This window comes from Paecilomyces variotii, assembly GCF_004022145.1.
Source record: "Paecilomyces variotii strain CBS 101075 chromosome Unknown C8Q69scaffold_13, whole genome shotgun sequence".
NCBI classification, from domain to species: Eukaryota; Fungi; Ascomycota; class Eurotiomycetes; order Eurotiales; family Thermoascaceae; genus Paecilomyces; species Paecilomyces variotii.
This window is the reverse complement of record NW_021167152.1, coordinates 334,091-361,894: the sequence shown is the minus strand read 5'-3', so window position 1 is coordinate 361,894 and position 27,804 is coordinate 334,091. Positions and strand designations below refer to the sequence as shown.

Here is a 27,804-nt window from a genome sequence, read left to right as displayed (position 1 = left end):
GTTCCTTATGCTCATTGGTAAATCATCGATTCCCCAAGAGGTTAATTAGGTAAGTGGTGCTGTTCAATAACACCTGTTACATACATTAACCGCTCCTTTGGCCTGATTATGACAACACAAGCGTTGTGAGTTATGCAGTACTCCTCCCTCACATTCGATCCGGAGTCGCATGGCATCCAGCTCTTGGCCATTCTTGTAGCCATTGTCTATTTAACAATTTCCGTTTTCAATTTCCCTACTGGGTGGTGTGCCACAGTACGCTCCGAAGGCAATATGAGGATATTCGAAATCAAACCCAGGCCGGAGCTTGACGATTTGACCGCTCTCATTCAGTGGCAAGTGTATGACAGTCATATCAGCGTCACGGAGCGCCAAAAGACTTTGCTTGCCTCCATAATAGGCAGAAACTTATAGGCAGCCCTGAACTGCCCGTGTGATGAAATCTATGCTAAGGAACATGCTTAAGCAGCCCCGCCGCGGGGAATCGATGGATATCCGAGGAGAATCACATGTCAAAGGTAGATACTGTACTAATCATTGGAATCCCATCTCCCCAACAGATTTTCAGGATATACTATAAATATCTGGTATCTATTTCAACGCCCTACTCACCCCTAGGTTCAGTCTGACAAGCCAAACAGGCACCATGACTACCACACAAAATCCCAAAGACTCGATGAAATCTACGTGGACAACCTGGCCACGAGAACAATGGAATTATCATCACAAAATTTTGGATTTCCTCGATATATATCCAGTTGATCCGAAAACGGAAGTACCAGTTCACTCTAAAGGAGAGAAGATTCCATATTTCAACGAATGGTCGGTCCATCTTTGGATACTTTTTCACGCTGCGATTCCTCTTGTCCTTCACCAACTATGCACTTCTTACACGGGCCACATCTTTAGCCCCATCGCTGCTTTTAATCTCTATTTTATGGCATTTAATATCATCGTTGTTCACGAAGCACGCATCCTTCGTCGACTTGGGCATGCATATGGATTCTTGGACGGTGATAAACATGAACGCGATGGCATTCCAGATGTTGGTGTGGCGAAAGTCGCAAAGTCTCTTTACAAGACTACTGGCTCCAGGCTTATTGCTGCGGTCTATTTGACCTACAAGCCTGGCGAGTTACCTATTGATATGAATTGGAAGTGGCTCTTCTTAGAGATCGGTCTGTATGGGGTTGTCCTTGACTTTTGGTTTTATTGGTAAGTTGAAATATTGTAATACAATAGCCATCAATGGCCTAATGGCGAAGCTGAGTACTGACTCTAAATAGGTATCACCGTCTCATGCATGATGTTGGCGGCCTCTGGAAGTACCACCGCACTCACCATTTGACCAAACACCCGAATTCGCTATTGGCAGCCTACGCAGACCACGAGCAAGAGTTCTTCGATATGGTTGGCGTTCCTCTCATGACATATTTCACGCTGAAACTCATGGGCTTGCCAATGGGCTTTTATGAATGGTGGGTATGTCATCAATATATTGCCTTTACCGAGGTCCTAGGACACAGCGGCATTCGCGTATACGCCCCTGCGGCATCGACATTCACATGGTTATTGCAGTATTTTGACGCGGAGATTATCGTCGAAGACCATGACCTCCACCATCGCAAGGGTTGGCGGAAGAGTCATAACTATGGCAAACAGACTCGTGTCTGGGATCGACTATTTAGCACCTGCCATGACCGTATTGAATCGGCTCGAGACAATATCGACTATGAGAAGCCTGTTTCGATCCCTCTTCTTTGAATGATGGTATTGCTGGCTCTTTTGATGATCACGGACATGGTTCATGAATAAATAGTCTCTGGAATCCTGGATAACCAGTCTGGCTTTCCGAGAAGTATATATAGCTAGGAATTTAGATAATGTATTCCTCAATAACTAATATCCTTGCAGATTTAGACAAACAAGGACCAAGTTCCTCTACATTAACTTTCACTTACTGTTACAGAACCAACAGCAAGAAAGAACATAGTAGTTAGTTGACAACGACGTATTATTGGTCGTTGCGGTTGACCGATTGTATGTGACATAGAACAGGGACCTCGGTAGCCGCGGAGGAGATAGCCGCCTATTACCGAAACATTCTTTCACGTGAAGTCAAGGACAGTTGAGCAAGACTCGGTTATGCTGATAGCAGATTGTTGATGTCACTTATACATTTGCAACTCGATAAATGGCAATATTGGACGGTGATCATCAAGTATAATTGTTGCAAGGTTAAGGAAATGGTAAAACTAGAATCCCAGCGTTCTGGAGCGTATACTTTATGAAGACGCTATTAAATCTTGCCCATGAACAATATTCAGATCCAGATTCTTGTGTATTCGGTATTCGAACTGCAATCCCATCAAATGGAAATATTGTCATCACACAATCACTAATCTCGTTCCTTGTAAGTCCCTGTGCATGTTAAGGGTCGCATATGTACTTGTTACGGCAAGTATTTAGGGACACCCGTCGAAGAATAGTAGACTAGAATAACGGTCTCACGAATGCGTTAGATAGTAATAATAAGCTGATTCATAATGGCTCGATTCAAGCGTATTTGCAACTTCTATGTCTGTGTGATAAGATTCGTCACTGCCGCTCTAAGAAGTGTCTCTCCCACTACCCTGGGCCTTCTGGTGCACTGATTAAGACTTGGCTGGACTGTCCCATGGATGATGGAGTGTCACTGACCGTCCTGGCTGTTTATAATGGCTATCTTTACAGACATGTTCCCAGTCTGAAAAGGGATCATTAGCCGACAAGATCAGATATAAACATTGCCTGTTCCACGTTGATGCGGTGGTGCGAAGGGAAGTCTGTACCAGGCCATTTTAGAAGACGCCAGAGCGCGATTGGAAATGTGGAGTATCAGCTCCAAGACTGCTGAGCATATCGTGACAATAAACCCTTTTTTTTTTACATGGGTTCACTCCGAGGGAACAAAAGGTCTTCATTCAGTACGGTCCACCGGGGATGTTAGTTATATGTTGACTTCATTGATACGGTCAGGTGAATAGAAGATATGTTATCGTGATGACTTTCCCTTGTAGAGGCTCCTATAGTTTAGTTCTTGTGCACGTGAAAAGGAAATTGTATACGTAGAACAAGGAGTCAAATGGAGATATTTACACGGCTTACTACGCGCATGGGTAGGATATAGGGAAATAACTGAGAAATGATAACGCATTGTGGCTTTACGGTACGTAGTTGGAGATATTAGAATATCGAATAACTATATACTTGCTCTTGTTGGGGTCTCGGTGGGAATGTAGATTCAATTTACCACGTCAAACATTTACTTAGTCCGTCTATTTGTTAAGTAAAATCAGCTTTAGCATAATATGCCGGTGTAGTATTGCAGCCGAGACTCATGAGCTCAGTCGCCATAGTCCCGAACTTCGAGAATAATTGTTGCTTTCTCCATATCTAAACAATAAGCTTGCGGAGCTATATGTGCATTCAGCGTGCATTGACTGTTTTCTTTTTCGGTAGCGGACGTGGATTTAAAGTACGTAGGTGTATTATTAGTAGTACACTGTGCAATCCCTTTTAAGTTTCGGAGGTGTCATTTAGCAATATGAGACAAACTCATGTGGTCACTCACTTCTTTTTTTCTTTTTCTTTTTTTTTTTCTCTTTCCCCCTGTTAGTCCGAGTAGAAAGGGAGAAGGAGAACGAGTGTGTGTGGGCGAGGGATGCACGCAGACGCAGGCACACCTCCGATCCTCGGTGAATTAGAGTTTTCATTTTTTTCTAGTTTAATTTCCTTTTCTTTTTCCTTTTTTTCTTCTCTATTGAAGTTTGATCTTATCTGATCCTGAGCCACGTGTTGAGTTACCCACTCGAGTCATTCTTGTCCGACACCAAGCGCATTTTAGTCGACGATGGTGCACGGAACCAGATCCAGATGGAGTAGGATCGGCTTGTTCCGTGCTTAAGTGGTAAATTTAATTAGGAAGTTCTTCGTCATGCGGGTTGATGGACCCCGATCGATCCTATTATGTCCCTTGGGTCCTCTACCCTGCGAGTGTGGCACAATGCCTCGGTCCTCCTCTGAAATCGGTAAGTCAAGGTCCTCTGGGATGGTGGTAGATGATATTCACGTTCTGATCGTGATCCTGGCAGGAGATTCGAATGGGCTAGCCACACTTTGAGCTCAATGCAGGAATTTCTACCGATGGGACGAAAGGAAAAAAATAAAAAAAATAAAAAGAAAAAGAAAGCAGGCAGCGGTTTATGGTACACATTCCTCGTATATACTGGGGCCGTCTAAGGGCAAAAAGGAAAGCCTGAGTCTTTTTGGGGCCCCTCATGACGACAAGTTCGCCCACCTCGACGGAGCTTCACGATGCTTAAAATGAGGATGCCGCGCTCGGCGCGTGGCTGGTGGAGAAATCGAAAATTGAAATCCCACGCAGACCAGAAAGAAAAGTTACCCAACGCTTGGTATCAGGGACGTATCAATATGAACAGCGATGGAAAGAATCGGACAGCCCCAGCCAGATGAGTTAGTTATCTGATCCGTTCCCGTTATCTGATCCGACCCGTGAGTGTCTCGACGGTCTAATTTCCCACCCCAGCTCAGTGTAACCATGAGTGGTCAAGGCTGGACGCTGCAAGTGACCCATGTACGTGACTCGGCCTCTCGACTACGACATAACTAACGCCTTAGTGTCGTGCTTGGTGGATTTCATGTGCTAATGGCCATCATGACAGGCCGTTATGCCCGGCCATCCCCGGTGTCGTGCGATCAACCCCGGCCATGGCCCTGGTGGATGGAACGATCCCCGAGTCTTGGGGCCATTTGGGTGCAGGCCCGTGTCGGCTTTGGCCGAAACATGTAGTCGATTAAATGTAACTGTCGATGTCCCTCGTGCGATTCTGCCCGTCTGGATCTGAACACGCAGACATCACTACTATTCGAGTATTCAGCGCAGGACGAGTCAGTTGTTCGCTGCCTAATAAGGCGTGAAGATAACTAGTGATTCCTTTTCCGCCACTATGGGTGTGCTCGACGTCGTTCGAGGGAGGAACGATACTCGAACTGTCAGGAATATAGTGGGGTCGAGAGACTCTACTTTCAAATTCAAAGACGAGAAAGATGGACTATCCGGGAACGATTTTGAGATCAATTCTACGACTGTGAGCTCAGAGGCACAGTCGAATAACACGGAGATTAACCGTCATTCCTACGGTGAGACGGATGGCACGACAACACGGCGAGCTCAACCAGGTGTCCAGAAAGCAGAGGCTGCGGCACTGGCTTGGAGTAAGAAAGCTGCTTATGGGACTTATGCGATGTAAGCATGGACAATGATATCGGCCCTAATACAGAATTAGGTGAAGTCGGTTCTAACGATTGGGATCAACCACAGGATCTGGTTGGCCTTCTTCATGCTAGCCCTCCAGTCCTCAATTAGCAGCAGCATCATCCAAAATGCCTATTCGACCTTTTCCGCAGCACCTCAAGTCAGCACGGCCAATATCTTATCAAACATCGTTGCAGGAGTCATGAAGCTTCCGGTAGCTAGAACCCTGAACCTCTGGGGCCGATGCGAAGGGTTCTTAATCTCACTTGCGGTCTACTTGATTGGTATCATTATTCTAGCATCGTGCAATGGTCCGAATTCCTATGCAGCAGGATACACTCTTTACTGGGTTGGATATGATGCCTTATATTTGATCCTGGACGTCTTTGTCGCCGATACCTCCGGCCTGCGCAACCGGGCGTTCGCCTTTGCGTTTGCCAGTACGCCTTTTATCTGTACCGCATTCACCGGTCCTTTGGCAGCGCAGTCGTTCTTGAAGACGGCGTCCTGGCGTTGGGCGTACGGCGCCTTCGCCATCATCATCCCTGTCGTCTTTCTTCCAGTCGCTCTGATCTTCAAGCTCTATCAGCGCAAGGCTGAGAGAATGGGCATCTACCCTCGCCGGCCAAGTGGACGCACGATGATGGAATCCGTGATCCATTATATTCATGAGTTTGATCGTATGTGGAGATCTCACCTAATTTATCCCTTACCTTTCTGACAGTTGGTTATTCTAGTCATTGGCGCCTTCCTCCTCATGGCTGCATTCATCTTGATCCTGCTCCCATTTAGCCTGACCAGCTATGGTCGTGCAGAGTATAAAAGTGCCACTTTTATCGCAATGGTAATCATCGGATTCTGCTTATTCTTCGTTTTCGCTGCATGGGAACGCTTTGGCGCACGCACACATTTCATCCGGTACGAACTGTTCAAAGAACGCACCGTGGTCGGCGCGTGCTGCCTCGCCGCCATCATGTTCTTGAGCTTCTACTGTTGGGATCTGTACCTTTTCAGCTTCTGTATCGTCGTCTTCCGCCTCTCGGTCGGGATGGCTGGCTACATTGGACAAATCTACAACGTCGGCTCCTGCTTCTGGTCCGTCCTGTTCGGTATTGCTGTCCGTGTAACGCGACAGTTCAAATACTTATGTCTTGGATTTGGCCTCCCGCTTCTCATCCTCGGTGTGGGCCTAATGATCCATTTCCGCGGCCAGGGCTATATAATCGACGACAAGAATACATCTCCATCCTCCCACAGCGGGATCGGCTACATCGTTATGTGTCAGATCTTCATCGCCTTTGCTGGCGGCACCCTTGTCATCGGACAAGATATGGCAGTTATGGCAGCTGCAGACCGCGAAGGCGTCCCCATGATGCTCTCCATGCTCAGTCTGTTCTCTAGCCTCGGCAGCGCAATCGGTTACGCCGTCTCAGCCGCTATATACTCGAACACATTTGTGGATGCCCTTACCGAGGCGCTTCCTGCCGATGCGAAAGCCGAGGCCATCGCTATCTATGCAGGCGGCTACGTCAAGCAAGAGCTATACCCGCTGGGTTCAGAAATCAGAACTGCCATCGACTACGCATGGAGTATTTACATGCGAGACGCATGTATTGCCGCCACAGCCATCTTGGCTCTGGGATTTCCTGCCATTGGGGTCTGGAAAAACTATCGTCTTGATAGGAAGCAGAATAAGGGCGTCGTCATCTGAAGCAGTTCCCCCATTTCTTCTTCTTTTTTTTTTATCTCTATCTAATGACTATACGAACTATGTATCCGAAAAGTGGCTCTGGTATGTATCTATGGGAGGTATTATATATATCCAAATTATGTTCACAATTGGTCCGCAGGATGATTCCTTGTCGTTGTTAATTTTCCTCGCTGTTGCGATGGTGTATACAGTTTTTTCTTTTCCCCTTTTCTTCTTCTTCCTTTTCTTTTTCTTCCTTTTCTTTTTCTTTTTCTTTTCTTTTTTTTTTTTTTTTTTTTTTTTTTTTTTTTTTTTTTTTTTTTTTTTTTTTTTTTCTTTTAGGTTTGCACAATTATAACCCCCTGAAATATCAAAATCGAAGTATATACGAAAACCCAACTTTCTAGCCTATTTCAGATGTGGAAAAATATTACTTTTATTTTTACGTTTCCTCGATAATGATTTCACATGAGATCCGGACCTCTACTTAGTTCTTAAATGATTTTACGTACCCCTCAAAGCAACAACTCACTTGCTCACTATAAGTATGGGCTCTGTTCAAAAATTTGCTCAAATAGCACACACAATAGAGAACATACCCCCGGAACAAAGTACAGGGATATGTGTGTGTGTTTCCGAGACCGTACAATACATGCATACATTCATGTACAGTATAGTATAGTAGATGTACGGAGTACATACATACATACATACATCTCATATACGCTGTATACGTGTGCATATTATGCCGTCATGAGCACAGCTTTCTTTCCTCCCTCTTCTCATGTAATTATTATCGGTCTTTTAAGGTTTTAACGCGAAACTAATGCATTCTTCGTTCAGTTCAGGATCCTTGGAACGGGTCTAGTTAAGTAGTTGCCTTCTGGGAAATAGGTAGGGCCGGGGTGATTTCTGAGTGGCTGTGAGGGGTTTGAGCTTTGAGGTGGTGTAGATCCAGAAAGTTGTTGTTGGATTATATGCGATATCGGAGTTTGGTATGCATAAGCATCCATCAGCAGTAGTGAGTTCCGGATGGAGGGATTGGATTGTCGTACGTATGTATGTACAGGGAGGGATGGCGCGTGTGTGTGTGCGTGTGTTCTTTTTTTTTTGCGGCGCTGCTAATTTTCTACTGATGGGAAAAAGGTTTCGGTGGCATCCAGCCTATAGAAAAATCAAGCTATGAGGTTTGATACAGTCGAATATCGGAGCCGTGCGGGACAAAGACCGTGGGGGCTAAGTAACAAGGGCGAAGGGAACTGCGCCGCGATTGCAGATGCGTACAGTGCGCTTCTTTCCGCAGAAACTACAGGATGACAATGACAAGCACTACGCGTACAATCACTGTCCCGATTAATATCTACCCGACCAGTCATCGAGTAGATGCGCATGTTGGGAGGTTGGGTTTGAGCAGTTCGAGCAGCTTGTGACGCGAAAGAGTTTAACCGTTGGTGGTGGGACACCGAATGCTAAACTTTCGAGCAACTCCGTGGCGCCAAATGCGGGCCAGAGCTATTGACTGGACGACGATCGAAATGGATCGAGGGAGATCCGCGCACATAGGAAAAAGAATCCAATAAAGTATTTCGACTACTTCCTAACAGTTTCTGGGTATCGCTAGTAGGAAACTTTGAAAACGCCCGCACCAAAAAACGCCGTGGGTGCCCATCGTAGCTCATTGCGGTTATCGCATCGCCATACTGGCCATCAAGAATGCACTCATATGGCTGCCGGTGGAGACATACGGCACCTCACCACCATTGTTCTCCTCCTGCGGCGTTCTTGGCTCCAGCTGCAGGCTTCGCTCATGCATTTCGTTAACATCGCGAGCGGCTTGGAGATTGCCGACGATAAACTCCTGCAGCTCAGGGACGGGCTTGAAGAGAAACGGCGAAGTTTGAAATCGTTGAATATCTCGGATGACTGCAGCTGCCTTTCTGCGTTTGCTGAAGTTGACCATCCCTGAAGGTGTCAAGGATGGATTTCCGTCCTCAATGAATGTGAGGTCCATAAGGTAGACTCCTGAGTTGCAAACAGGGTCATCAGCAGGAGAATAGGATTCGATCAATCCACACAAAAGAGAAACTGAAAAAGAGACTGGAACTGGTCACGGCCGAAAGGAAGAAGTGTCTGGCGATGAAAGCACGTACCCAGAAAAGGAATACAAGGTGGATTGGCCAGGCGCAACGTCTCACGGTACTCATAAAAGTTTTTAGTGCTTGCCACCAGTTGCCGTACCGGTTCCAATACTGCGCAAGTGCGTTCGCTGACTTGGGACCAAGTCCGACCGAGTCGATATACCGGAGCTGTCCCAAGCCCTGAAATAATAGAGATCGCAGTTGAGTAATTCTTCATGGAACGGCACGCCTATATACAAGTCAGTGACAGGACCAAGTGGTGGTGCGAGAGAATTCGTACATCTGCAACTTCCACAAAATGCTTGATCACCCGTACACGCTTCTTCAGGTCATCCTTGGCGAGAATCATTCCTCCAACCCAGTTAGCGAGTTGATTGGAATGATGAATCAATGCTCTGATATTGGGAGCAGGCTCCCGTGCCCCAGCATCTGCCTTTTTCTGCCATGCTTTATTCAAGCATTCATCAAGCCGGATTTTGCTGTATAATTGGAACTCAATGAGAGTTAACTGCCGCGCAATCTCGATAGGGTTTATTTCCACCAGTTTCAATTTCTTCATTTTCTTTGGAAGAAGCGGCGCTGGCATGTTCACATTATGCATGGAGACTCTCGGACTGGTAGTCATGCCCTCCTTTCGACGTCGCTGCTCAATCACTGCGAGAAGTGCTTGTGATGCTGGGGTTTGACCCGTAGGAACTGAAGCTTCTGCAAAGGTGCGAATCTTATCCAGTAGAATTTCGGTCGTCTCGTCATCTGGTTCGACCCAGAACTGCTCAAGCCAGCGTTTTAAGATGTTGATCACCCGAATTCGAATCAGCTTCTGCTTCTGCTGAGTCCATACTTGCAACTCCGCATGGGTCAACCCTGCTGGCGGCTCAATGTTAAACCGTTGAACTAGCATCTCAAAGAGCTCTGCAGAAGACGTGAAGGACCGGTACGTGAGGAGGAAATCGTGGTTAAAGGAAGTATCGAGCTGGTCATGGCGCGTCAAGTATTCCACCAGGCCGCTCAATCGGCCAGCTTTCACGGTGGATACGCCATTCTCGGTGTCGTAGAGCACTTCAGCTTCATGATCTGTCCGTAGGAACCACGGAGTCTCTTCCGTAATCGGCTGTCCAGCAATGATAGTTTCCGGCGACCCTTGATCCGACGGTCTCACTGCTTGGCTCATGCTGTGCCAGGTTGAACCATCTCAGACTGCAAAGAGACGTCATTCTCAGACCGCCCCCGTAAAGCCTTTTTAAGGCGGGGGATTGCACGCGAGTACGTACGCTTACTGTTTCGGAGACGATGTCCCCTTGATAGGCAAACTTCACCTCGAGGGAAATATCGGCGGATGTCTGCCAAAATGGTAGTCATGTGCATTTGACCTCTAGATGCAAGAGTCGCAGGAGCTGGCTGGCTCTGCTTCATATATAGGTTTCCAGGTAGGTCAGGTAGTCGTGGATAGCTCCGCCCACTCGGTAGTCTCTACGAAGAGGGCCCGCATGGGGAGCTTGGGCTGACTGGACTAGAAGCCTAGACTCCGTAATCTAGCGAGACCGATCCTCACTGCACGCGACAGACCAGGGGCCCTGGGCTTTTCTTGTCGGTGACTTGAAATAGCCATTGAGAGCTGCGTCCGAACTCCAGCTAACATGCTCACAGAATGCGCGAAGGAGCTAAGCGCGAGGGTTGCCTGACAGTCGTCCGTCTCATGTAGCTGCGTACAATGTACCCCACATGAGGTAATTCCGAAGTAGATGAGCAGCAGGACATCAGTATAGGATGGTATGAGCAACAGATAATCAAATTGAGTGATATATCCTTGCTTTAGCTCAGCCCAGGGCCTGCTGGAAAGCAGGGAGATGAAACACCATGGCGGGGTGATGTTCATGCCATACGAGTGTGATGGTACACTGTGCAGTTACATGTAACTGACTTACCGCCATCCCACATCCAGCACCAGGTCACCTGACCTGTGATCTGCGGCAGAAAGTGCTAGACGGATCACGTGCTCGAGGGCAGCTCTTCCACGCGCTGCCACGTGATGCGCGTCATGCCTCTGGCGGCTGCGGATGTCAGTCAGTTTCCTAGTCTAACTATCTAGCCCCAGCTGAAGAACACTCTCCCATCCATCTACTTACAACAGACAGGCAACCAAGTGATACCCAGACGAAGGATAGGATCCGTCAGGTACATACAGACACGAAGATGGCTGCGAATACAAGATACGAGCCCGCTCCCCAGCGGGACTCCCTCGAGGGACACGGATACGCCCCGCCATCGTATGAGGCAACAGCGGATTACAGCGCTGCTCCCCGGGATGAGGATGATAATGTGCCAGACGATTTCAAGGTATGATCTCTTTTTAAGGATGTGGTTTGGATAAGATGGCTGACAGAAACGTCGCATAGTTCGGTGGTACCGTTGCGGAGGCGACTCTACCCATCCGGATGCAATTCGTCCGCAAGGTCTACTCTATCTTGTAAGTACCGCTCAAGGCGTTGAATAAATAAAATCCTCCTTTGGAACAGAATCTAACATCTTTTCTTTTTATAGAACTGTTCAGATCCTTCTCACCACTATCCTGAGTTCGGTGTCTTTCTTCAGTGACCGCTACCGGAACTGGATCCAGACGAACTCATGGCTGATGTTCGTGTCCCTGTTTGGAGCGATCGGATTCATGCTCCTTACGTACTGGAAGCGCAAGAGTTACCCTACGAACCTCCTCTTCCTCTCAGTCTTTACAGGGCTGGAGGCCTACGCTATCAGCGTGGTGACATCCTTCTACGATGCCCGAGTCGTCGTCGAGGCCCTCGTCATCACCCTTGGCATCTTTGTTGCTTTGACTCTTTTCGCGTGCCAGACCAAATATGACTTCACGAGCTGGATCCCGTACCTTTTTGGTGCGCTATGGATCCTCATCATCTTCGGCTTCATGGCCGCGTTCTTCCCGATGAACAGCAAGGTCGAACTGGCGTACGGTGCTGTCGCCGCGATTATCTTCTCAGGATACATCCTGGTTGACACCCAACTTGTCATGCGCCACTACCACGTCGAGGAGGAGATCGCAGCCGCCATCTCCCTCTACCTTGACGTCCTCAACCTCTTCCTCTCCATTCTCCGTATTCTCAACAGCCAGAACCAGAACTGATTCCACATCTCCATTCAGCCGCGTTAACTGATTCTATCAGCAGACCCAGTTAAGCAGTTTGATTTGTGTACGAATTACTTATTGTTTCTCTTTCAGTGCGTTGTTTCCTTTTTTTTCTGGGAAGCTATGAACAAACCACCAGTTCCTTTTTCATGGTAATTGTAATCGTTGACTCTGCGTCTGTACCAGGTGTTCATTCCTGCATACACTCTTTTAAGCCGAATACAAGATTAGTGTTCCACTAAACTCATTTAACGGGTCTTAAGTGAACAGAGTTGAGTCTACTATCAGTTGATCAGGTGGCCAGCTGGCATTATAGCGATGAATAGGAGCTTGAAGTCAATAACAATTCGAATCCTGCCAAGAGAATAAAAGGTCATCATGAGTAGAATATGTACAGAAATACGAGTAGACAAAAGAGAAAACCTAGAAAAAGGTAAACATCAGACCGAACAAAATGAGCAAAAGCGATCTCCTAGCCAGGAACATGCCAAATCTGAAAAACCAAAAAAAAGAAAAAAAAGGACATGAAAAAAGCCCTGTAGAAAACCCAAGTAGAGAAAATCCTGCAAGCCTGCACAACTCTTTGTAGTTTAGGATCGAAGCTTTTATCCAAATTTAGAAATTAAGGTATAAAAGAGCGCTCATGGAAGCAAGAGCAAATCATAGAAACTTCATAGGCCACTTCCCGGACGCCGGTGCATTGTCGTTAAAGATCTGCTCGTAGGCAGTCGAATTCGTGGTCTCGTGGCTATGGATCAATGCTGGATATAGCCACTGAATCGGTGTACTCTAATCTCTTAATCCCAATCATATGTTTCGACTTGTCGAGAATCCGTACAGGAGACTGTATATCAATGCGAGGCAATAAAGAACGTGTTGGTAATCAAACAAACGATCATGACCACGACACCATAGATGGCAAGGGCTAAGCTCAGCTTCCGGAGGACAGCTTTTTTCCATTGGCGCTTGCCACGACGAAGGATGCCGCTGGACGTCAGAGAGCTCGCTAGGAGGCCTTCTCCACTCTCTTCTCCATCGTCCTCTGAGGCAGATTCCGCTTCGTCGTCCTCTTTCATGAGGCGCTGGTGTGTGTCTGACTCGGGCGAGGAGATCTTATAATAAAACAATCCAGGCAGGATGAAGCTGATGCTTGTGCTTCCCGTACTTCCAACGTACGCCAGCACAGCCTCTAGAGAAGTCACGGTCATGGCTGTGATGTAGCTCAAAATGATGATAATAGTCGTAATGACCGCAAAACGAAGATCGCTCATGGGCTCAGCAGGTCGGTTTCCACGTGGTCCTAGAAGCGGGTGACGATGAGGTGACACCTCGTTGCCATTGGATCCTCTTGACTTCCACCGCCATTTCAGGACAGCATCGACAGACGCACGGCACGGATGGGCCTGCAGCGGATATGAGAACATGACTAGAACAACAATCGCAGCACGTCCAATCGTAGCTGATACGGAAGGCGCATACATGGCGATAATGTTACCGCCGATGCTGTTCCCGAAAGAGAGGTATCCGGTGATGGCCACTAGGATATAGGTCGAGGCTGCACTGCCGATACTCGCAAAAACAACACCGGTGGTTCTGAAATGGCTGTTGTTGCTGATCTCATTCAAGATGGAAAACATCTATAAGAATGTTAGAGTCAAGTATCCGTTAAAGGTGATTTGAACGTACGTTCTGGTGGCATGTATATGCGAACACGATAACGGGGAAGCTGCTCAAGGCAGGAAGAGGGCCTCCCCACTTGAACACCCGGATCGGTCCACGATCAGCAATCGTATCTGCTTTGATGAAATGGTATAGCACCAGGATCACCAAATATCCAATGGATACCAGAGCGATGATACTGGTGTATTTGAGAGAGTCCAGTCGTCTCAGAAAAGCGAGCGGGATGACAACCAACCTGGAACTTTCGTCAGCGCGAGCACTTTAGTTGCCAGGATTGTTCGAACGAACATAAACGCGGTGATCCAAAACTGCCTATGCGCCAGAAAGTCATGTTCAGGAGCACTCCCTAAGAAGCCCTCTACCACTCCAGGCATAAGATCCCCAATAATTATAAGATAGCTCACACCGACACCGAAACATTTGATGGCAATGGCTGCATCGAAGATGACGGAGGCATTCGGATAGGTAATCTGAGACAAGGCAAAGAATGACGCAGAGCCTCTGTCCAAGTACTGTGCACATCTAGCCTGCAGATAGAGGCCCAATCCAGACGCCATTCCCGACCAGATTATAACGCAGATACCAGGGACAATTCCGAAATGGGACATGGCAAGGGGCATTGCTAGGACACCAGCACCGACGACTAAACACAGAATCAGCATCATGCAATCAACCCCTATAGGGTCGTCAGATCCATACTGGTATTAAGCAGGTTGATAACGCTGCTGATCCAGCTCGCTGAGCCTTGATATCCATTGTCTCGCTTTCCTCTCAATAGGCGCCTATTAAAGGGACCAGTGGTTAGCCCAACGCCTTCAGACTATAAACCCATTGCATGAAAACATTGTCCAGGGATTATACCTCCGCGATCTGTTCCGCGGTGCGTCCACGGAGGCACCCACGACCGCTTCGTCGTCGAACATGACGGATTTGTCGGTGACACGTGCGCCCGGCGGAAAGGTGGTTATGGAAGTGCTGCAGATGAAATCGTCAACAGTGGCATAATGCGACTCGAGCCAGCGGTCGACGATGCTTTCAGCGAGGATGGGGCGTTGATGGGGAGATCAACAACAGCGCTGAGATGATGAGAAAGTTGTCTGGTTCGGAGACGACAATCGGGCGCAATGTGCCAACGACCGAGCGGAGGTACTTCCGGTCGCCACGGACCACCAACACTGTCAATTAATCTCTCCACGCTACGTACGATACTATGACATGAGATAACAGCACAGGATGAAACACTTTGCAGAATTATTGTTCATTAGCAACACCGATATCTTTCGTCTAGAAGCATTTCTACAAACTTGATATATCGCCAACTGCAAAATGAGTATAATACATATGTGCTAATAATCTTGCGCGACTCGTGGATGATGTTTATATTAAGTTAAATATGTGACAATGTCTCTATCATCTTGTATACTGCATTCTTTGCTATCGTCTATGACGAATGCTTCGAGTCTCGTTATTAACAGGTCTTACAGTTTAGACGGTGTAGTTCCCCAGCCCTTCTGTGATAACAACCCAAAGGCCTCTTCCTCGACGACTTTCATATGAGACACCGTGTTTCCCGCAAGGCCTACTGGGCCCGGGTCATTGAATGCATGAACAGCTCTAGCCTTCTTCCCCACCTCAATTATAGTGCCTCCTCCCACGGGATACGTTTTGCCTTTACCCTCCTTGTCACCAATAATCTCGCTGACCTTATCTTGCTGTATGAGAGCAAGCATGACCTCTGCCACCTCGTCCGGCGTGACCCATTCATCAACGTTCTCATCCACCATCTTCAGCTTCTCGGGATGCTCGGTCCACAGAGGAGTCTTGATGACACCGGGTGCGACAGCCGTAACACGGATTCCAAAGCGTCGATCGAGCTTTGCCAATGATCGAACCAGACCGCTAATTGCATGTTTCGTAGCAACATAAATAGGAGCAGCTAAGGAAGGGTTTTGTCCTGCAACGCTGGAGATATGGATGATATGTTTCGGCTTGTCATTTGTCCTGTGTTGGAGAAAATGAGAGATGGCAAGCTGTGTGGTCCGGATGGGATGGGTTAAATTGATATCGAGCAGGGCGTATCTGGAACCTGACGCTGAGTCTCGACTTTCGGGGCTTCCAGGAGGTCGCCAGAAATTGCTCCAGTGCTGTCGGTCGAAGAGAGCTTCTATCAGTATTTCTGATGGTGAAAGGTATCCACGAACAATGAGAGGTACACACCGGTTCATAGACACCTGCACCCGGACACACAATATCAATCTCCCCAAACTCCTTCACGGCAACATTAAACATTTCCTCCAGCTGCGGCCAGTCTGTTACATCTGTCTTTTGGAACATGGCTCTCGGGGATGAGTCAGTTTTAGCAGAGTACTTGTCGACAATTGCTTGTGCTTCAGGGCGCAAGGCCAGATCCGCAATAAGGACATTGCAACCATTCACAAGCAGCAACTTGGCAAAGCTGAAGTTGATTCCTGTCCGGGTCAGCAAAGAATAAATACCCCAGTCTATTATGGATATGTACCTGAGCCAGCTCCTGTGACTATTGCGGATTTTCCTTTTACAGAAAAAGCCATTGTGACGACGCCGTACAAGTAGATAATCCTCCAGGTGTGTCTTGAGATTGGAAAGGCAGCCAGCCTGTGTCCAGCACGAGGCTTCCCTTGGCCTCTTACATACCCAATTTGTTCTCCATTTCTTCTCGGTCGGCGATGTTCCGGTGGCTTCTGCCACGATGCTCTGGATCGTTCGTGGAGAAGATGTTGTCCGCGGGGCTCATACTTAGTTCCCTGCAACGGGGAAGATCCCCGAACCGAGTCTAAACCAACGATGGAGTCAGGCGACCGAAACTGCAGCTATGGAGATTGTATTAACCGAATCATCTTCTAAACTGCTCCATTTCAGAGTTGTTTGCAGCATCCCCGTCTTTCGGACTGCATGTACTTGTACATACACTAATCGTTCGTCCAGACAGCGGGCGTACAGGAAGTACCCAGTGAGCATAAGAGCTCAATCCGGCTCCGAAGACAGTCTGGTATCTATGCACAGCACGGAGTAACAGCGGAGTCGCTTCGGGCAGAACTCCGACTATCAGTGAAATGAAATGTTGAAGCAGAATTTTATAGCAGCATCCAAGGATCAACACTGCATGCTCCTGGTTTCGTCCAAGCCAAATATGCAGTACCTGACTGTAACCTGTATCTCCTCCAATGTACTCATCTATACAAGGATATAGTGACTTATCGTGATCCTGCGCCCCATCCACAGGCATCATAGACCCAGGAGGGCATCTCTCGTTCGGCTCTCGAAGAGGATAATGTGCCTCATACTGGTAAATTGCACCATCTCCAGCGTCAAAACCGTTCAGCAACTGTACGGCGTTCTATGGCCCCCGTCGCCCTGGAGAGTCACAGTACTTCCTGTGGCCAAACTGCCTTGACCGACTTCTCTGTATTCTCACGGAGTATTACTGAAAGCCGGACTTCCCTATCAGGCATATAGAGTACCTGCAAGTACTATTTTGTCTCCAGTCTCAATTTGAAAGGTATAAGAAAGGTCTATAGATGTATAAAACTTTCTATCTAGAAAGTTGCCCAAATATTCTTTAAATATATCGAATATCATACTAAGTCTTCTTTTTAATGATATCACTATCTACATCCTAACAATCCGTTTATCTGAACAGCATCACTGTTGATTAGGTTACAGCCAGAAAGAATCCGTAATTAGTTCGAGAACTGCTATATCATACGATTGGCTATCTCAAGCTCCCACGTGCAGTCACATGAAGTTCGCGGAACTCACCGGATACAAAGAAGTTCGACTCTACTAGGTTTACTACATTCCAAATAAACGTTTGCCCCCCTTTGGGGAAAAATCAATGTATTTCCACACTCTTCTTGGGACCCATTATCCCTAAAGTTAACAACAATGTTAACGCTGCTGGTCTCTGCGACATATTTTCTTTGCTTGCTGGTGCAGTTAAATCAACCAGTCATAGGACAGTTGCATACCTCTTCACGATGGATTCTGGATTCGGATAACCACCGCGTCAAGTTGCGTTGCGTCAACTGGGCAGGGCACATGGAGGTGAATATCCCCGAGGGCCTCCAGTACCAGTCCGTGGATACCATCTCCACATTGATTGCCAACTATGGGTTTAATTGTGTGCGACTCACTTATTCTATCGACATGGCTCTGGCCCCTAATACTAGTGTTTCTGACGCCTTCACTCTCGCGGCTGTGTCTGCGGATGTCCCTGTCTCCAACATGACAGCATTGTATCAGCAGACCCTCACCAAAAACCCCTTCCTTGCATCCTCAACGACCCTGGGCGTCTTTGCTGCAGTCATCGACACCCTTGCCAGTAAAGGTATATATACAATTCTCGATAATCATGTCTCTAAGGCCAGCTGGTGCTGTGACCTTCTTGACGGCAATGGCTGGTGGGATACAGCTGCAGGTACGAACAGCTGGAATAGCCGCTACTTTCATACCGGTGACTGGCTGAAGGGACTTGAGTTTATTGCGCGTTTTGCTACAGAACACCCAGGAGTTGTGGGAATGTCATTGCGCAACGAGCTTCGGCCATTCCCCCTGCTACAGGATTTGAACGGCCACAAGGACTGGTATAATCTAGTCACGCAAGCGGCAATTACAGTCCACACTGCTAATCCAGATGTACTGATCATTATCGGCGGTTCTCAATCAGCCACTGATCTTTCATTCGTTTCTTGGAACCCGCTAAATACAACTGCCTGGGCGGGTAAACACGTGTGGGAGTTTCACGCATACTCATTTACCGTCACCAATCCCAATCCAACTCAGTCCTGCTGGGTAGCAAAGGCCCAGTATGGCACACTCAGCGGATTTGTGCTGAGACGGGACGAGCCGTACACCGGACCTTTATTTCTCTCAGAGTTTGGCGTGGGAATGACAGGCGGACCGAAGCAAGGATTATCAGATCGGGAGTATAAGTATTTGAGCTGCTTAGTGCATTACATGGAGTCGAACGATGCAGACTGGGCAGTGTGGGCTATTCAAGGAAGCTATTACATTCGATCATCAGTTATTGATTATGATGAAAGCTATGGTTTATTGACGCATAATTGGAGTGCGTGGAGAAATCCCAAGTTTTCAGCGATGTTAGGTAGAATGTGGCAGGTCACACAAGGTCCTGACAAGAAACAGTTACTTAGGGTCAATTCACGGCCCTAGTGAGTTGTGTCAATTGAGAGAAGTCTGTGTTAGTTAAAAATCATTGTAATATTTATTATTGGTATATCTTACTTGACTCTCTACACTCTAATAACCCTCGTTCTACTTCGTGTATCGATGATGCCCCTCGGGGAAATGGACCCCGAGCGGCTGCAGTACCAGAATAGGAAATCGGGCCGCTTACCAGATTTGGATTCCCGACTCTGGGGTCTCCGCACTGTCCATAGAACAAGTTATATATTGAGCAGTCAAGACCGACGAAATGATTGATATTGTAGGTCTTCATAGAATTTCGAAGATGCCTATTTCAGGACTCCTTTCAAAATCAGCTGTTCGAGCCGCGTCCACTGCGACTGCTTCGGCGCGTATGACGAAGGCGGCGGGTGATATCTCCTCGGTATTTCCTAGCTTGCGACCAGACTATAAACCAGAGCCGTTGCCGGCACGGTTCCAGAATCTAAAATTGAGTCTCTTTCAGAAGAATGAAGAGGCTTTGAAGGATAGTTGGAAGAGGTTGTTGAGCAGTTTAGAGGATGAAGTGCAGGAAATTAAGAAGAGAGGCAGTGATGTATGGTTACGGGTTTATCTACATGAGGAACATACTAACTATCTCTAGATTGTTCCTTCCATCTCGTATTCCGACGTCGTGAATGGAAGGATATCTGACGATGTCGTTGCAGAGATTCGTCGTCGAGGATGCGCGGTAATTCGCAATGTCATTCCTAGATCGATGGCGTTGGGATTGAAGGAAAGGGCCAAAGAATACATTGATGCCAACCGTGACAGAGTGAAAGCATTTCCCCCGGACTCTCCAGCTGTTTATGAGCTCTACTGGACGCCCTCACAGACGGAGGCGAGAGCACACCCGAATATGCTCGAGACGCAGAGATTCCTCCAGCGTCTATGGCATTCGAGTGACCCCGATACTGAACTTTCAACCACTTACCCGCTGACATATGCGGACCGTTTCAGAATCCGTAATCCAGGGGATGCCAAGTTCACACTCGGTCCACACGTGGACGGCGGGTCTCTCGAGCGATGGGAGGATCCAGAGTACTCCAGCGTGTACGCCAAGATACTCGAAGGGAAATGGGAGGAATATGATGCTTGGGATGCTAAGCACCGCATGAAAGCAAAAATGGATCTGTATAACGGGGCCGGAGCTTGTTCAATGCTGAGATTCTTCCAGGGCTGGCTCTCGATGTCAGATACTGGACCCGGAGAGGGGACTATGCACGTTTGTCCTATGATCACCCACAGCACGGCATACACGATTCTGCGACCGTTTTTCAACCTTGAGACGTTGATTCCTGCAATGGACAACACCTTCCCGGGCTCTGTCCCGGGTGCCTGTCAGGAATTTAACCCGACCACACACCCTCACCTCGAATTGGAGGCCACCATGGTGTCTATGCCCCGTGTTCAGCCTGGTGATTACGTCGCCTGGCACTGTGACGGAATACACTCTGTCGACCGGGAACATCGGGGAGCTGGCGATTCTAGTGTGATGTACATCCCCGCCGCTCCTCTCTGCGAGACGAACGTGGAATATCTTGTGCGCCAGCGGCAAGCAGCGCTCGCATACTCGCCAGCGCCGGATTTCCCAGGCGCAGGCGGGCCTGGAGAAAGTGGTTTCCAAGGCGCGATCAACTGGTCATCGTTGAATCCGGACGGACTCCAAGCAATGGGCATGGGGACGAAACGTTGGGAGATCACAGACGATATGAGCCAGGGTGAGAAAAGGGCTATCGAACGCGCCAATGAAGTCTGCTTTGGGCAGTTGTGAACGGTGTGCTGTGGTTGAGATGCGAGTTTCGAAGCAACTTAACGGATCATGTTATAATAAATAGCTTTCCATATATATATAGTCAGCAAAAATTGTCATCCAGATATTTTATTACCATTCCAGAACGAAATTGACTTGACCCAGCTATGGAAGATCCGATGTGATTAGTTTTGGCTTCATATCGAGCACATCTGTAGAACAAGATCCAGCTAGGAAAAAGCACTGTTTTATTTGTTCTCTTCACGATTGTGCTAGTTTTTTCGAGCAAGCAAGAAGATTGATTGCACAGTTATCTTGGCGTTGATGTCAAAATGCACTTTAGCTTACTTAGTGCAGCCGGAGCTTGTTGTCTCGAATGTCCGCGCGGAGAGTTGGGGAAGCTCCAGCATCACCGCACTCTGATCTTTTGATCCCTCTCCACCCCAGCGATTCTCGCTCTCAAATGCTCGTCGCGACGAGCAGGTAATCATGCGGCTCCAGGCGGCGCTTCTCCTGGCATGGTGTGTGCCCTCGTCCTTGGCCTTGTTCGCCGATGAAGCCTACCACATCGACTTCCACCATGCTCTCCTAGGCATTCCCTCCGCAAAGACGACATTCTTCCACAAACCCGCTTCCGCTTCGAATGCTTCCTTGCTGTATACTCTCTCTGAGAAACTAGTTTTGGGTGCCGTGAATCCGCGAGATGGATCGCTCGTATGGAGACAGAACCTGACACGGTGGTCCCCCAACGGTGAAGATGCGGAAGGGTTCCTGCGCGCTGGCAGCGGAGAGAATACAGTCGTGAGTGCTGCGGGTGCAAATGTGTATTCTTGGAACGCTCTAGATGGCAAGCTCTCGTGGGAGAGTCAGTTTGCAGATGGGATTGCGAAAGACCTGGAATTACTTGAATTCGAGGACGCTGCGGCGAAACGCCAGGCTCGCGATGCGATTACACTCTTCGAAGAAAAGGGCGGGGTTGTACGGAGACTAGATGGTGCTTCTGGAAAAGTCAAGTGGGAATACAAGGATGAGAGGTTCGAATTGAGCTTTAAGCGTGTTGAGATCTCTGCTAACGATCTGCAGTGGTGATGTGCCGTTCCAGGTTTCCTCATCCTCTACTGAGATCTTCTATATTTCTTTGCAATCCGCTCTTCTGAAGGGCTACAAGATCAAGGTCACCTCTCTCGATCCGGTGACGGGCCGGCAAAAGGGCCAGTACATTCTGAGCTCCGAAAACGATGTGGCTGGTCCGGATTCCGTTCTCTTCGTCGGTGCGAACAGCGCTTCTCCTCTCATCGTCTGGGCCGACAAGTCTCAGAAGACTCTGAAGATCAACATCATCGGTTCTAAACAGGTGAACTCCGTCAACATTGAGAATACCAGCGGCACGGAAATCCGAAAGATCGAGGTCCACGCACCGCACGCTCTTAACTCACTTCCGCATTTCCTTGTTCACTACGAGACTGATTCGAGCTCTTGGGCGGAGGTCTACCACACCAACCTCAAGTCTTCGGTGGTGTCCAAGGCATACAAGCTGCCACAGGTAGCTGAAAAGTCCGTTTTCGCACTGAGCAACATAGATGCCAATGTTTATTTCACCCGCGTCACGGAGACTGAAATCAACGTCGTCTCCTCCAGGGATGATGCTGTTCTTGGGCGATGGATACGCAAGGACCCGAAGCGTGAGCGTGTTCTTCATGCTGTGTCCGAGGTTGTCACCAAGGGCAACTCAGCGGCTGTCCGCTTCGCTAGTGTCTTCGAATCTGGCGATTGGGAATTGACTCGAAACGGCGAGCGTGAGTGGACAAGATATGAAGCCTTGGCCGGTGCGTTGGCAGCCGGCTGGGTGGACAAGAACGACCAAGAGGGCCTTGTGCGTGAGCTTGAAGAGGAAGGTCATCAGAGCTTGTTGGAGGCGTATATCCACCGTGTTAAGCGTCATGTCAGGGATCTCGAGCATCTGCCTGAGTGGCTCCAAGAACTACCAAAGCGCATCCTTTCCAGCTTGGTGACAGACGAAGTCACTAATCTCGATAGCTTTGGCCTGTCGAAGCTGGTTATCGTTGCAACGGAGAATGGTCGTCTGTTTGCTATCGACACTGGAAAGCAAGGTGCTGTCGCATGGAGCGTTAAAGCTGCTGAGACTGAGAAGTGGAATGTCAAGGCCATCGCTACTCAACCCGGCTCTGCCACTGCGTATGCAGACGATGGCAGTTCTGTGACGGTGAATGCAACCTCCGGGGAGATTATCTCTCGCACCCCTGCCACTGAAAAGCTGAAATCTGTCGCGGTACTGAACATGGGCCTGAACCCTGTGCCGGTTGGTATCAAGGAAGACGGCGCTCCAGTCGGATTCCCCACTGAATCAGGCTTCATCGTGACCTTGAGCAACGACGGACGAGTTCTGGGCTGGAGCTCAGAGAACCAGGAGACCCCTGTCTGGGAATTTGTGCCTCCTAGGGGACAGAGAATCCTTCATGCGACTGCACGACCTGCGCATGATCCGGTGGCGTCTATTGGAAAAGTCCTTGGCAACCGTTCTGTCTTGTACAAATACTTGAACCCCAACCTTGCTCTGGTGACGGCAGTGGGCGATACCTCTGCATCTTTCTATCTTCTTGACGGTGTCTCGGGCAAGGTCCTCCACGCGGCCACGCAGACCGGGGTCGACACGACGCAGCCTATTGCATCTGTGATTTCCGAGAACTGGTTTGCCTTCTCTTTCTGGGCAGACACCTCGGATGGCGAAGAGGCCAAGGGCTACCAGCTCGTGGTCTCCGAACTCTACGAGTCTCCTATTCCCAACGACCGAGGCCCTCTTGGCTCGTCGTCAAACTACTCGAGCATCCACGATCTGGACGCTCCTCCTCGGCCACACGTCATCTCTCAGGCGTTTGTCATCCCGGAGCCCATCTCCCATATGGCCGTCACCCAAACTCGTCAGGGCATCACGAACCGCTTGCTTCTCTGCACTCTGCCCGCCTCCAACGCCATCGTCGGCATTCCTCGACCTATCCTCGACCCGCGTCGCCCTGTCGGCCGCGACCCAACCGCAGCTGAATCTGAAGAGGGCCTCTTCAAGTACAACCCCTTCCTCGAATTCGATGGCCGGTGGTACGTCACCCACGCTCGCGATGTCTCCGGCATCCACACCATGCTCTCCATCCCGACTCTACTGGAGAGTACGAGTCTGATCTTCGCGTTTGGCGGCGACGTCTTTGGTACCCGTGTGTCTCCCAGTCAGGCATTCGATATCCTCGGCAAGGGCTTTTCCAAGCTGCAGCTCGTCGCGACGGTGGTTGCCTTGGCAGCCGGCGTGATCATTTTGGCACCAATTGTAAGTACATCTTAACTTATCCAGCGCGCCCAAAAAGCAGCAGTATCATCATCAAACAAGATCAGATAAACTAACAAACCCCCTAGGCCCGCGCCAAACAAGTCAACCTCCTCTGGAAGGGAACATAAGCAGGAATTCGAAAGAAACAAACAAACGTACTTTTGTTCTCCTTTTCGCTATCATCCTCATAATGACATTATCTATCCGTATTGATTTTATATAGACGAGGAATCAAATAAAAGAAAAGAAAAGACTAAATTCAAGAGAGTAAGTTATACTTTAACTTAAGCCTATTAGTCAAATAATTTAATAGTAAATATAACTTGTCCAATTGACAGAATGCCCACCTGAACCTAAGTAGGGCGTTAGCAAACCATCAGTAACTATATCGATCGAAGCAGTAACATCTCACATCCCATCTGCCCCGTCGCCAACCTTCCTCTGAAATGATCAATAATTTTCTAGACCAGGCTTTCAGATGTGGAAGAGAGGCTAAGGAGAAATCCCTACGATCTTTGAATCGAAAGCCATATCAGGTAGGCAAAGCGCAGTCTCAACTTGGGCGCTTACCTGGCTCGGCCCCGTGACCTTGGCGTTTCTACCAGAGCTGTCAATCCACTTGGAGAATCCAACTCCATTCTCTGTATTCCCATAACCCATAGCGTCACACAATGCTCCTTCAAGCTGCAAGAGGCCCTCGGACCATACTCGAATCCATGAAACTACCGGCTCACCACATTACCACTCGAAAACTCGCCATGTCGCCTAACAGAGGCGGAGCACCTGAAACTTTGCTTGTTGGCAAATCTCCTTATTTCGTGCCATTTTCTTTGGTTAACCAATAGCAGGCTCCGACCCAGAGCCTTTATTTCGGTATTCAGCGCAGAGATGGCTATGGAACGAGCCAGAGCAATTACGACGAAGATACGTACAATTAGACCCAAACGCCCTCATCCATATCGCTGAAGAAGCTGCTGGTCATGATGCGGTCTGTCTCGATTTATCAAGGTTACCGGAGGGGAACTTCAATAAAGCTTTTCTTACGACAATGGAAGATGGGAGGCAGCTGGTCGTCAAAATACCCAACCCCAATGCGGGACCAGCTCACTACACTACGGCATCTGAAGTAGCAACCATGCAATTCGTGAGAGATTCTCCCGTCGAAGAATATTTAGCAAATTACGCTAATTACTTTTAAGGCCCGAGAAAAATTGAATATTCCTGTACCCAAGGTTCTTGCTTATTGCTCCCGGGGCGGAGAAAGTAAGCTTGGAGCGGAATATATTGTGATGGAGAAAGCTCCGGGCATTGAACTGGGTCGCATTTGGGATGACCTCAAGGCCCGTGAAAAATTGGCCATTGTGAAACAAGTGGCTTCTATTACGTGTAATCTCGCTCGATTCCAGTTTCCGTGCTATGGCGCCCTATACCGCAGGCAGGATATCAGCTTCGAGAGCCAGGTCATTGACGACGATTTTGCTGTGGGTCCTACAGTTGGGCGGGCATGGTTCGATGATAGAAGAGGCGACGTGGATGTTCCTCGGGGTCCTTGTATGTTTCTCACCTAAGCAGGGGTATTATACTTCTAACCCTTTGCCTTTAGGGAATTCGGCGGAATGCGTGATGGAAGCACTTGTCCAACGAGAAACAGCATGTCTAGAGAAATTCAGAACCTTCCCCCAGGACTGCCAGCAAGGGATATTTGGCGGGCCCGGCTGTTATCACCCATCCCACAAAGCGAAGTTGTCTGTTTTGCAAGATTTTCTCAAAATCCACCGCCATATCATCCCTCATAGCAAGGGTGTCGCTGGTGGTGTCATTTGGCATAATGATCTTCATACAGACAATATCTTTGTCGACGCCGACAATCCGTCTCAAATCACAAGCATTATCGATTGGCAAGGCGTGCCTATCTATCCGATGTTCCTAGCCTGTCAGCATCCCTCCTTGATAGAATATGATGGGCCAAAGCTGGATGGCTTTGTCCAACCGACGCTTCCTGATAATTTCGATTCATTTGACCCTCAGGCCAGAAAGCGCGCCAAGGATTTATTTGCTGCGCAGTCATTTTGGCTTTCCTATGAGATTGAGGTACAGAGAGCTATACCTGAGCTCTTACAGGCATTTCGCTACAAAGATTCTCTACCAGGCCAAATCTTAGGAATGATCGGATCTATCTATGATGACGGAGAACCATATGTGCAAAGCCTACTTGCGGATATAAGTGAGGAAAGCACCTGGAAACAAGTTGTTGGGGCGAATGAAACCGGCCATCCAAAGGTGCCGTGTCCTTTGCATTACTCAAAAGAAGAGATTTCACACCAGCAAGTGGAATACTCTAAGTGGCAGAAGGATGTCGAGAGAAAGGCACGAGTGATCGATGAGATAGGGGTCTATCCCGGCTGGAATGGGGCCGTGTCTCCTCACGAGTATGATGAAGTGGCCAAACGACTCAGTGTATCAAAGCAAAACTTTTTGCTTCGAGAATCAGCAAATGAGCAGGAAAAGGCGCTATGGGAGAAACTTTGGCCCTTTCAAGATGCTGTCATTAGATGAAGCCGGGACGGACGCAGAAATGCACTATTTCGAAGATACCTATATTGACGAGATTTCTACCGGCACAAACTATCCAATTTTTGTTCGTACCACCTTGTTTTCGTTGATGAATCCGGATGTGATAAACGGGTGGGACAAAGGCGGACTGGCTGGTCACCACTGTCTAAATTTCATCGAGGCCAACGCTATCAGATACTGCTAGCATATACTCAAGATGGTATTCTTTTGTCTCGTATTTTTAAAGGTTCAACGGATGCTATGTTGCCGTCTTACTCTCCTGATTTCAACCCTATCGAGGAGTTTTTTTTTTTTGCCGAGCTAAGTAAAGGCTTACATCAGGAAAGCTTGGCCAACTTATGAAAAGGATCCCGACCAAGGGTTTCATGTCTTCCTTCGGCAGTGCGTACACACGATGTTGGTGCAAAACAGCAGAGCGCTGAAGGCCATTTCCGACATGCAGGTATAATCATAGAAGAAAGTGTAAGTGGCCGCCATTCCAGAAAGCGGGGCGTGTTTGTTGCGTAATAAGTATCCCTCTCATGATCCAATATCGTGCCAGTTTGCCTTTTTTCCCTTTGGGTCCCTCAAATCAATAATATTTAGTGTTGGGGGAGTAGTATGTACATACAGTACATATGATAGTTGAATTCGGGCTACCGGCGTCGTTTCGGGGAAGTGATACTACGTATGTACCTACTTAAGGTCCTTCCAAGGCTCGCTTCCTTCGCATGGGCAGTAAGTAAGTAAACTGCATGTGCTCGCTCGTCTTCAAGACTCTCGTTATTCCAGGTCCCATCTAGGCCCAGTCACAGAAGCCGTAGTTACTACTCTACTGACTCGGGAGGAAAGGGATACTTAAAGCGCAACCTCGTCGGGGTAATTGGGGTAATTATCGGCGGGCTGGTGCATCCTTCACCATTACTACTGTGATAATACTACTACTGTACAATGCAATAGTTAATACTGCTAGT

At 48.3% G+C, this 27,804-nt stretch overlaps 9 protein-coding genes across 9 annotated transcripts; 7 read left to right on the top strand and 2 right to left on the bottom strand.

The window, feature by feature from the left end:
* Positions 1 to 536: 536 nt before the first annotated feature.
* On the top strand, positions 537 to 1,969 carry C8Q69DRAFT_96630 (hypothetical protein). Its single transcript, XM_028634226.1, has 2 exons — positions 537 to 1,215; positions 1,287 to 1,969. Exons 1-2 carry the CDS (start codon positions 647 to 649, stop codon positions 1,762 to 1,764), a joined length of 1,047 nt encoding a protein of 348 aa, XP_028482035.1. The 5' UTR covers positions 537 to 646; the 3' UTR covers positions 1,765 to 1,969.
* A 2,835-nt stretch (positions 1,970 to 4,804) lies between these two features.
* On the top strand, positions 4,805 to 7,089 carry C8Q69DRAFT_96578 (putative siderochrome-iron transporter). Its single transcript, XM_028634225.1, has 3 exons — positions 4,805 to 5,308; positions 5,384 to 5,997; positions 6,055 to 7,089. The coding sequence occupies exons 1-3, from the start codon at positions 5,010 to 5,012 to the stop codon at positions 7,026 to 7,028; spliced, it is 1,887 nt and encodes a 628-aa protein (XP_028482034.1). The 5' UTR covers positions 4,805 to 5,009; the 3' UTR covers positions 7,029 to 7,089.
* A 1,455-nt stretch (positions 7,090 to 8,544) lies between these two features.
* On the bottom strand, positions 8,545 to 10,522 carry C8Q69DRAFT_96556 (putative guanine nucleotide exchange factor). Its single transcript, XM_028634224.1, has 4 exons — positions 10,417 to 10,522; positions 9,426 to 10,342; positions 9,158 to 9,374; positions 8,545 to 9,029 (listed from the first exon to the last, which is right to left on the bottom strand). Exons 2-4 carry the CDS (start codon positions 10,314 to 10,316, stop codon positions 8,692 to 8,694), a joined length of 1,446 nt encoding a protein of 481 aa, XP_028482033.1. The 5' UTR covers positions 10,317 to 10,342; positions 10,417 to 10,522; the 3' UTR covers positions 8,545 to 8,691.
* Positions 10,523 to 11,040: 518 nt separating this feature from the next.
* On the top strand, positions 11,041 to 12,626 carry C8Q69DRAFT_530586 (Bax inhibitor family protein). Its single transcript, XM_028633732.1, has 3 exons — positions 11,041 to 11,482; positions 11,542 to 11,612; positions 11,687 to 12,626. Exons 1-3 carry the CDS (start codon positions 11,339 to 11,341, stop codon positions 12,279 to 12,281), a joined length of 810 nt encoding a protein of 269 aa, XP_028482032.1. The 5' UTR covers positions 11,041 to 11,338; the 3' UTR covers positions 12,282 to 12,626.
* A 509-nt stretch (positions 12,627 to 13,135) lies between these two features.
* C8Q69DRAFT_447579 (transmembrane amino acid transporter protein-domain-containing protein) lies at positions 13,136 to 16,534 on the bottom strand (the record flags this gene model as incomplete). Its single annotated transcript, XM_028629219.1, has 8 exons — positions 13,136 to 13,921; positions 13,971 to 14,199; positions 14,253 to 14,607; positions 14,664 to 14,746; positions 14,826 to 14,939; positions 15,447 to 16,108; positions 16,182 to 16,432; positions 16,483 to 16,534. The coding sequence occupies 8 exons, from the start codon at positions 16,532 to 16,534 to the stop codon at positions 13,136 to 13,138; spliced, it is 2,532 nt and encodes an 843-aa protein (XP_028482031.1).
* Positions 16,535 to 17,811: 1,277 nt separating this feature from the next.
* Positions 17,812 to 19,267, top strand: C8Q69DRAFT_478978 (glycoside hydrolase family 5 protein). Its single transcript, XM_028631414.1, has one exon. The coding sequence runs from the start codon at positions 17,889 to 17,891 to the stop codon at positions 19,173 to 19,175; it is 1,287 nt and encodes a 428-aa protein (XP_028482030.1). The 5' UTR covers positions 17,812 to 17,888; the 3' UTR covers positions 19,176 to 19,267.
* A 206-nt stretch (positions 19,268 to 19,473) lies between these two features.
* Positions 19,474 to 20,961, top strand: C8Q69DRAFT_407798 (DUF1479 domain protein; the record flags this gene model as incomplete). Its single annotated transcript, XM_028628167.1, has 2 exons — positions 19,474 to 19,743; positions 19,792 to 20,961. 2 exons carry the CDS (start codon positions 19,474 to 19,476, stop codon positions 20,959 to 20,961), a joined length of 1,440 nt encoding a protein of 479 aa, XP_028482029.1.
* A 357-nt stretch (positions 20,962 to 21,318) lies between these two features.
* C8Q69DRAFT_478975 (hypothetical protein) lies at positions 21,319 to 24,586 on the top strand. Its single transcript, XM_028631413.1, has 3 exons — positions 21,319 to 21,974; positions 22,024 to 24,277; positions 24,364 to 24,586. Exons 1-3 carry the CDS (start codon positions 21,430 to 21,432, stop codon positions 24,403 to 24,405), a joined length of 2,841 nt encoding a protein of 946 aa, XP_028482028.1. The 5' UTR covers positions 21,319 to 21,429; the 3' UTR covers positions 24,406 to 24,586.
* A 739-nt stretch (positions 24,587 to 25,325) lies between these two features.
* On the top strand, positions 25,326 to 26,833 carry C8Q69DRAFT_510013 (kinase-like domain-containing protein; the record flags this gene model as incomplete). Its single annotated transcript, XM_028633147.1, has 3 exons — positions 25,326 to 25,421; positions 25,477 to 25,828; positions 25,881 to 26,833. The coding sequence occupies 3 exons, from the start codon at positions 25,326 to 25,328 to the stop codon at positions 26,831 to 26,833; spliced, it is 1,401 nt and encodes a 466-aa protein (XP_028482027.1).
* Positions 26,834 to 27,804: the final 971 nt, after the last annotated feature.

Coding starts and splice junctions, on each gene's coding strand:
- C8Q69DRAFT_96630 (XM_028634226.1), top strand. CDS start 647: ATGACTACCACACAAAATCCCAAAGACTCGATGAAATCTACGTGGACA. Junction 1,216..1,286: donor CTTGACTTTTGGTTTTATTG/GTAAGTTGAAAT, acceptor GACTCTAAATAG/GTATCACCGTCTCATGCATG.
- C8Q69DRAFT_96578 (XM_028634225.1), top strand. CDS start 5,010: ATGGGTGTGCTCGACGTCGTTCGAGGGAGGAACGATACTCGAACTGTC. Junction 5,309..5,383: donor GCTTATGGGACTTATGCGAT/GTAAGCATGGAC, acceptor GATCAACCACAG/GATCTGGTTGGCCTTCTTCA. Junction 5,998..6,054: donor TTATATTCATGAGTTTGATC/GTATGTGGAGAT, acceptor TGGTTATTCTAG/TCATTGGCGCCTTCCTCCTC.
- C8Q69DRAFT_96556 (XM_028634224.1), bottom strand. CDS start 10,316: ATGAGCCAAGCAGTGAGACCGTCGGATCAAGGGTCGCCGGAAACTATC. Junction 9,375..9,425: donor ATTTTGTGGAAGTTGCAGAT/GTACGAATTCTC, acceptor ACTTGTATATAG/GCGTGCCGTTCCATGAAGAA. Junction 9,030..9,157: donor ACCTTGTATTCCTTTTCTGG/GTACGTGCTTTC, acceptor TTTGCAACTCAG/GAGTCTACCTTATGGACCTC.
- C8Q69DRAFT_530586 (XM_028633732.1), top strand. CDS start 11,339: ATGGCTGCGAATACAAGATACGAGCCCGCTCCCCAGCGGGACTCCCTC. Junction 11,483..11,541: donor ATGTGCCAGACGATTTCAAG/GTATGATCTCTT, acceptor AACGTCGCATAG/TTCGGTGGTACCGTTGCGGA. Junction 11,613..11,686: donor CGCAAGGTCTACTCTATCTT/GTAAGTACCGCT, acceptor TTCTTTTTATAG/AACTGTTCAGATCCTTCTCA.
- C8Q69DRAFT_478978 (XM_028631414.1), top strand. CDS start 17,889: ATGTTAACGCTGCTGGTCTCTGCGACATATTTTCTTTGCTTGCTGGTG.
- C8Q69DRAFT_478975 (XM_028631413.1), top strand. CDS start 21,430: ATGCGGCTCCAGGCGGCGCTTCTCCTGGCATGGTGTGTGCCCTCGTCC. Junction 21,975..22,023: donor TGGGAATACAAGGATGAGAG/GTTCGAATTGAG, acceptor AACGATCTGCAG/TGGTGATGTGCCGTTCCAGG. Junction 24,278..24,363: donor TGATCATTTTGGCACCAATT/GTAAGTACATCT, acceptor CAAACCCCCTAG/GCCCGCGCCAAACAAGTCAA.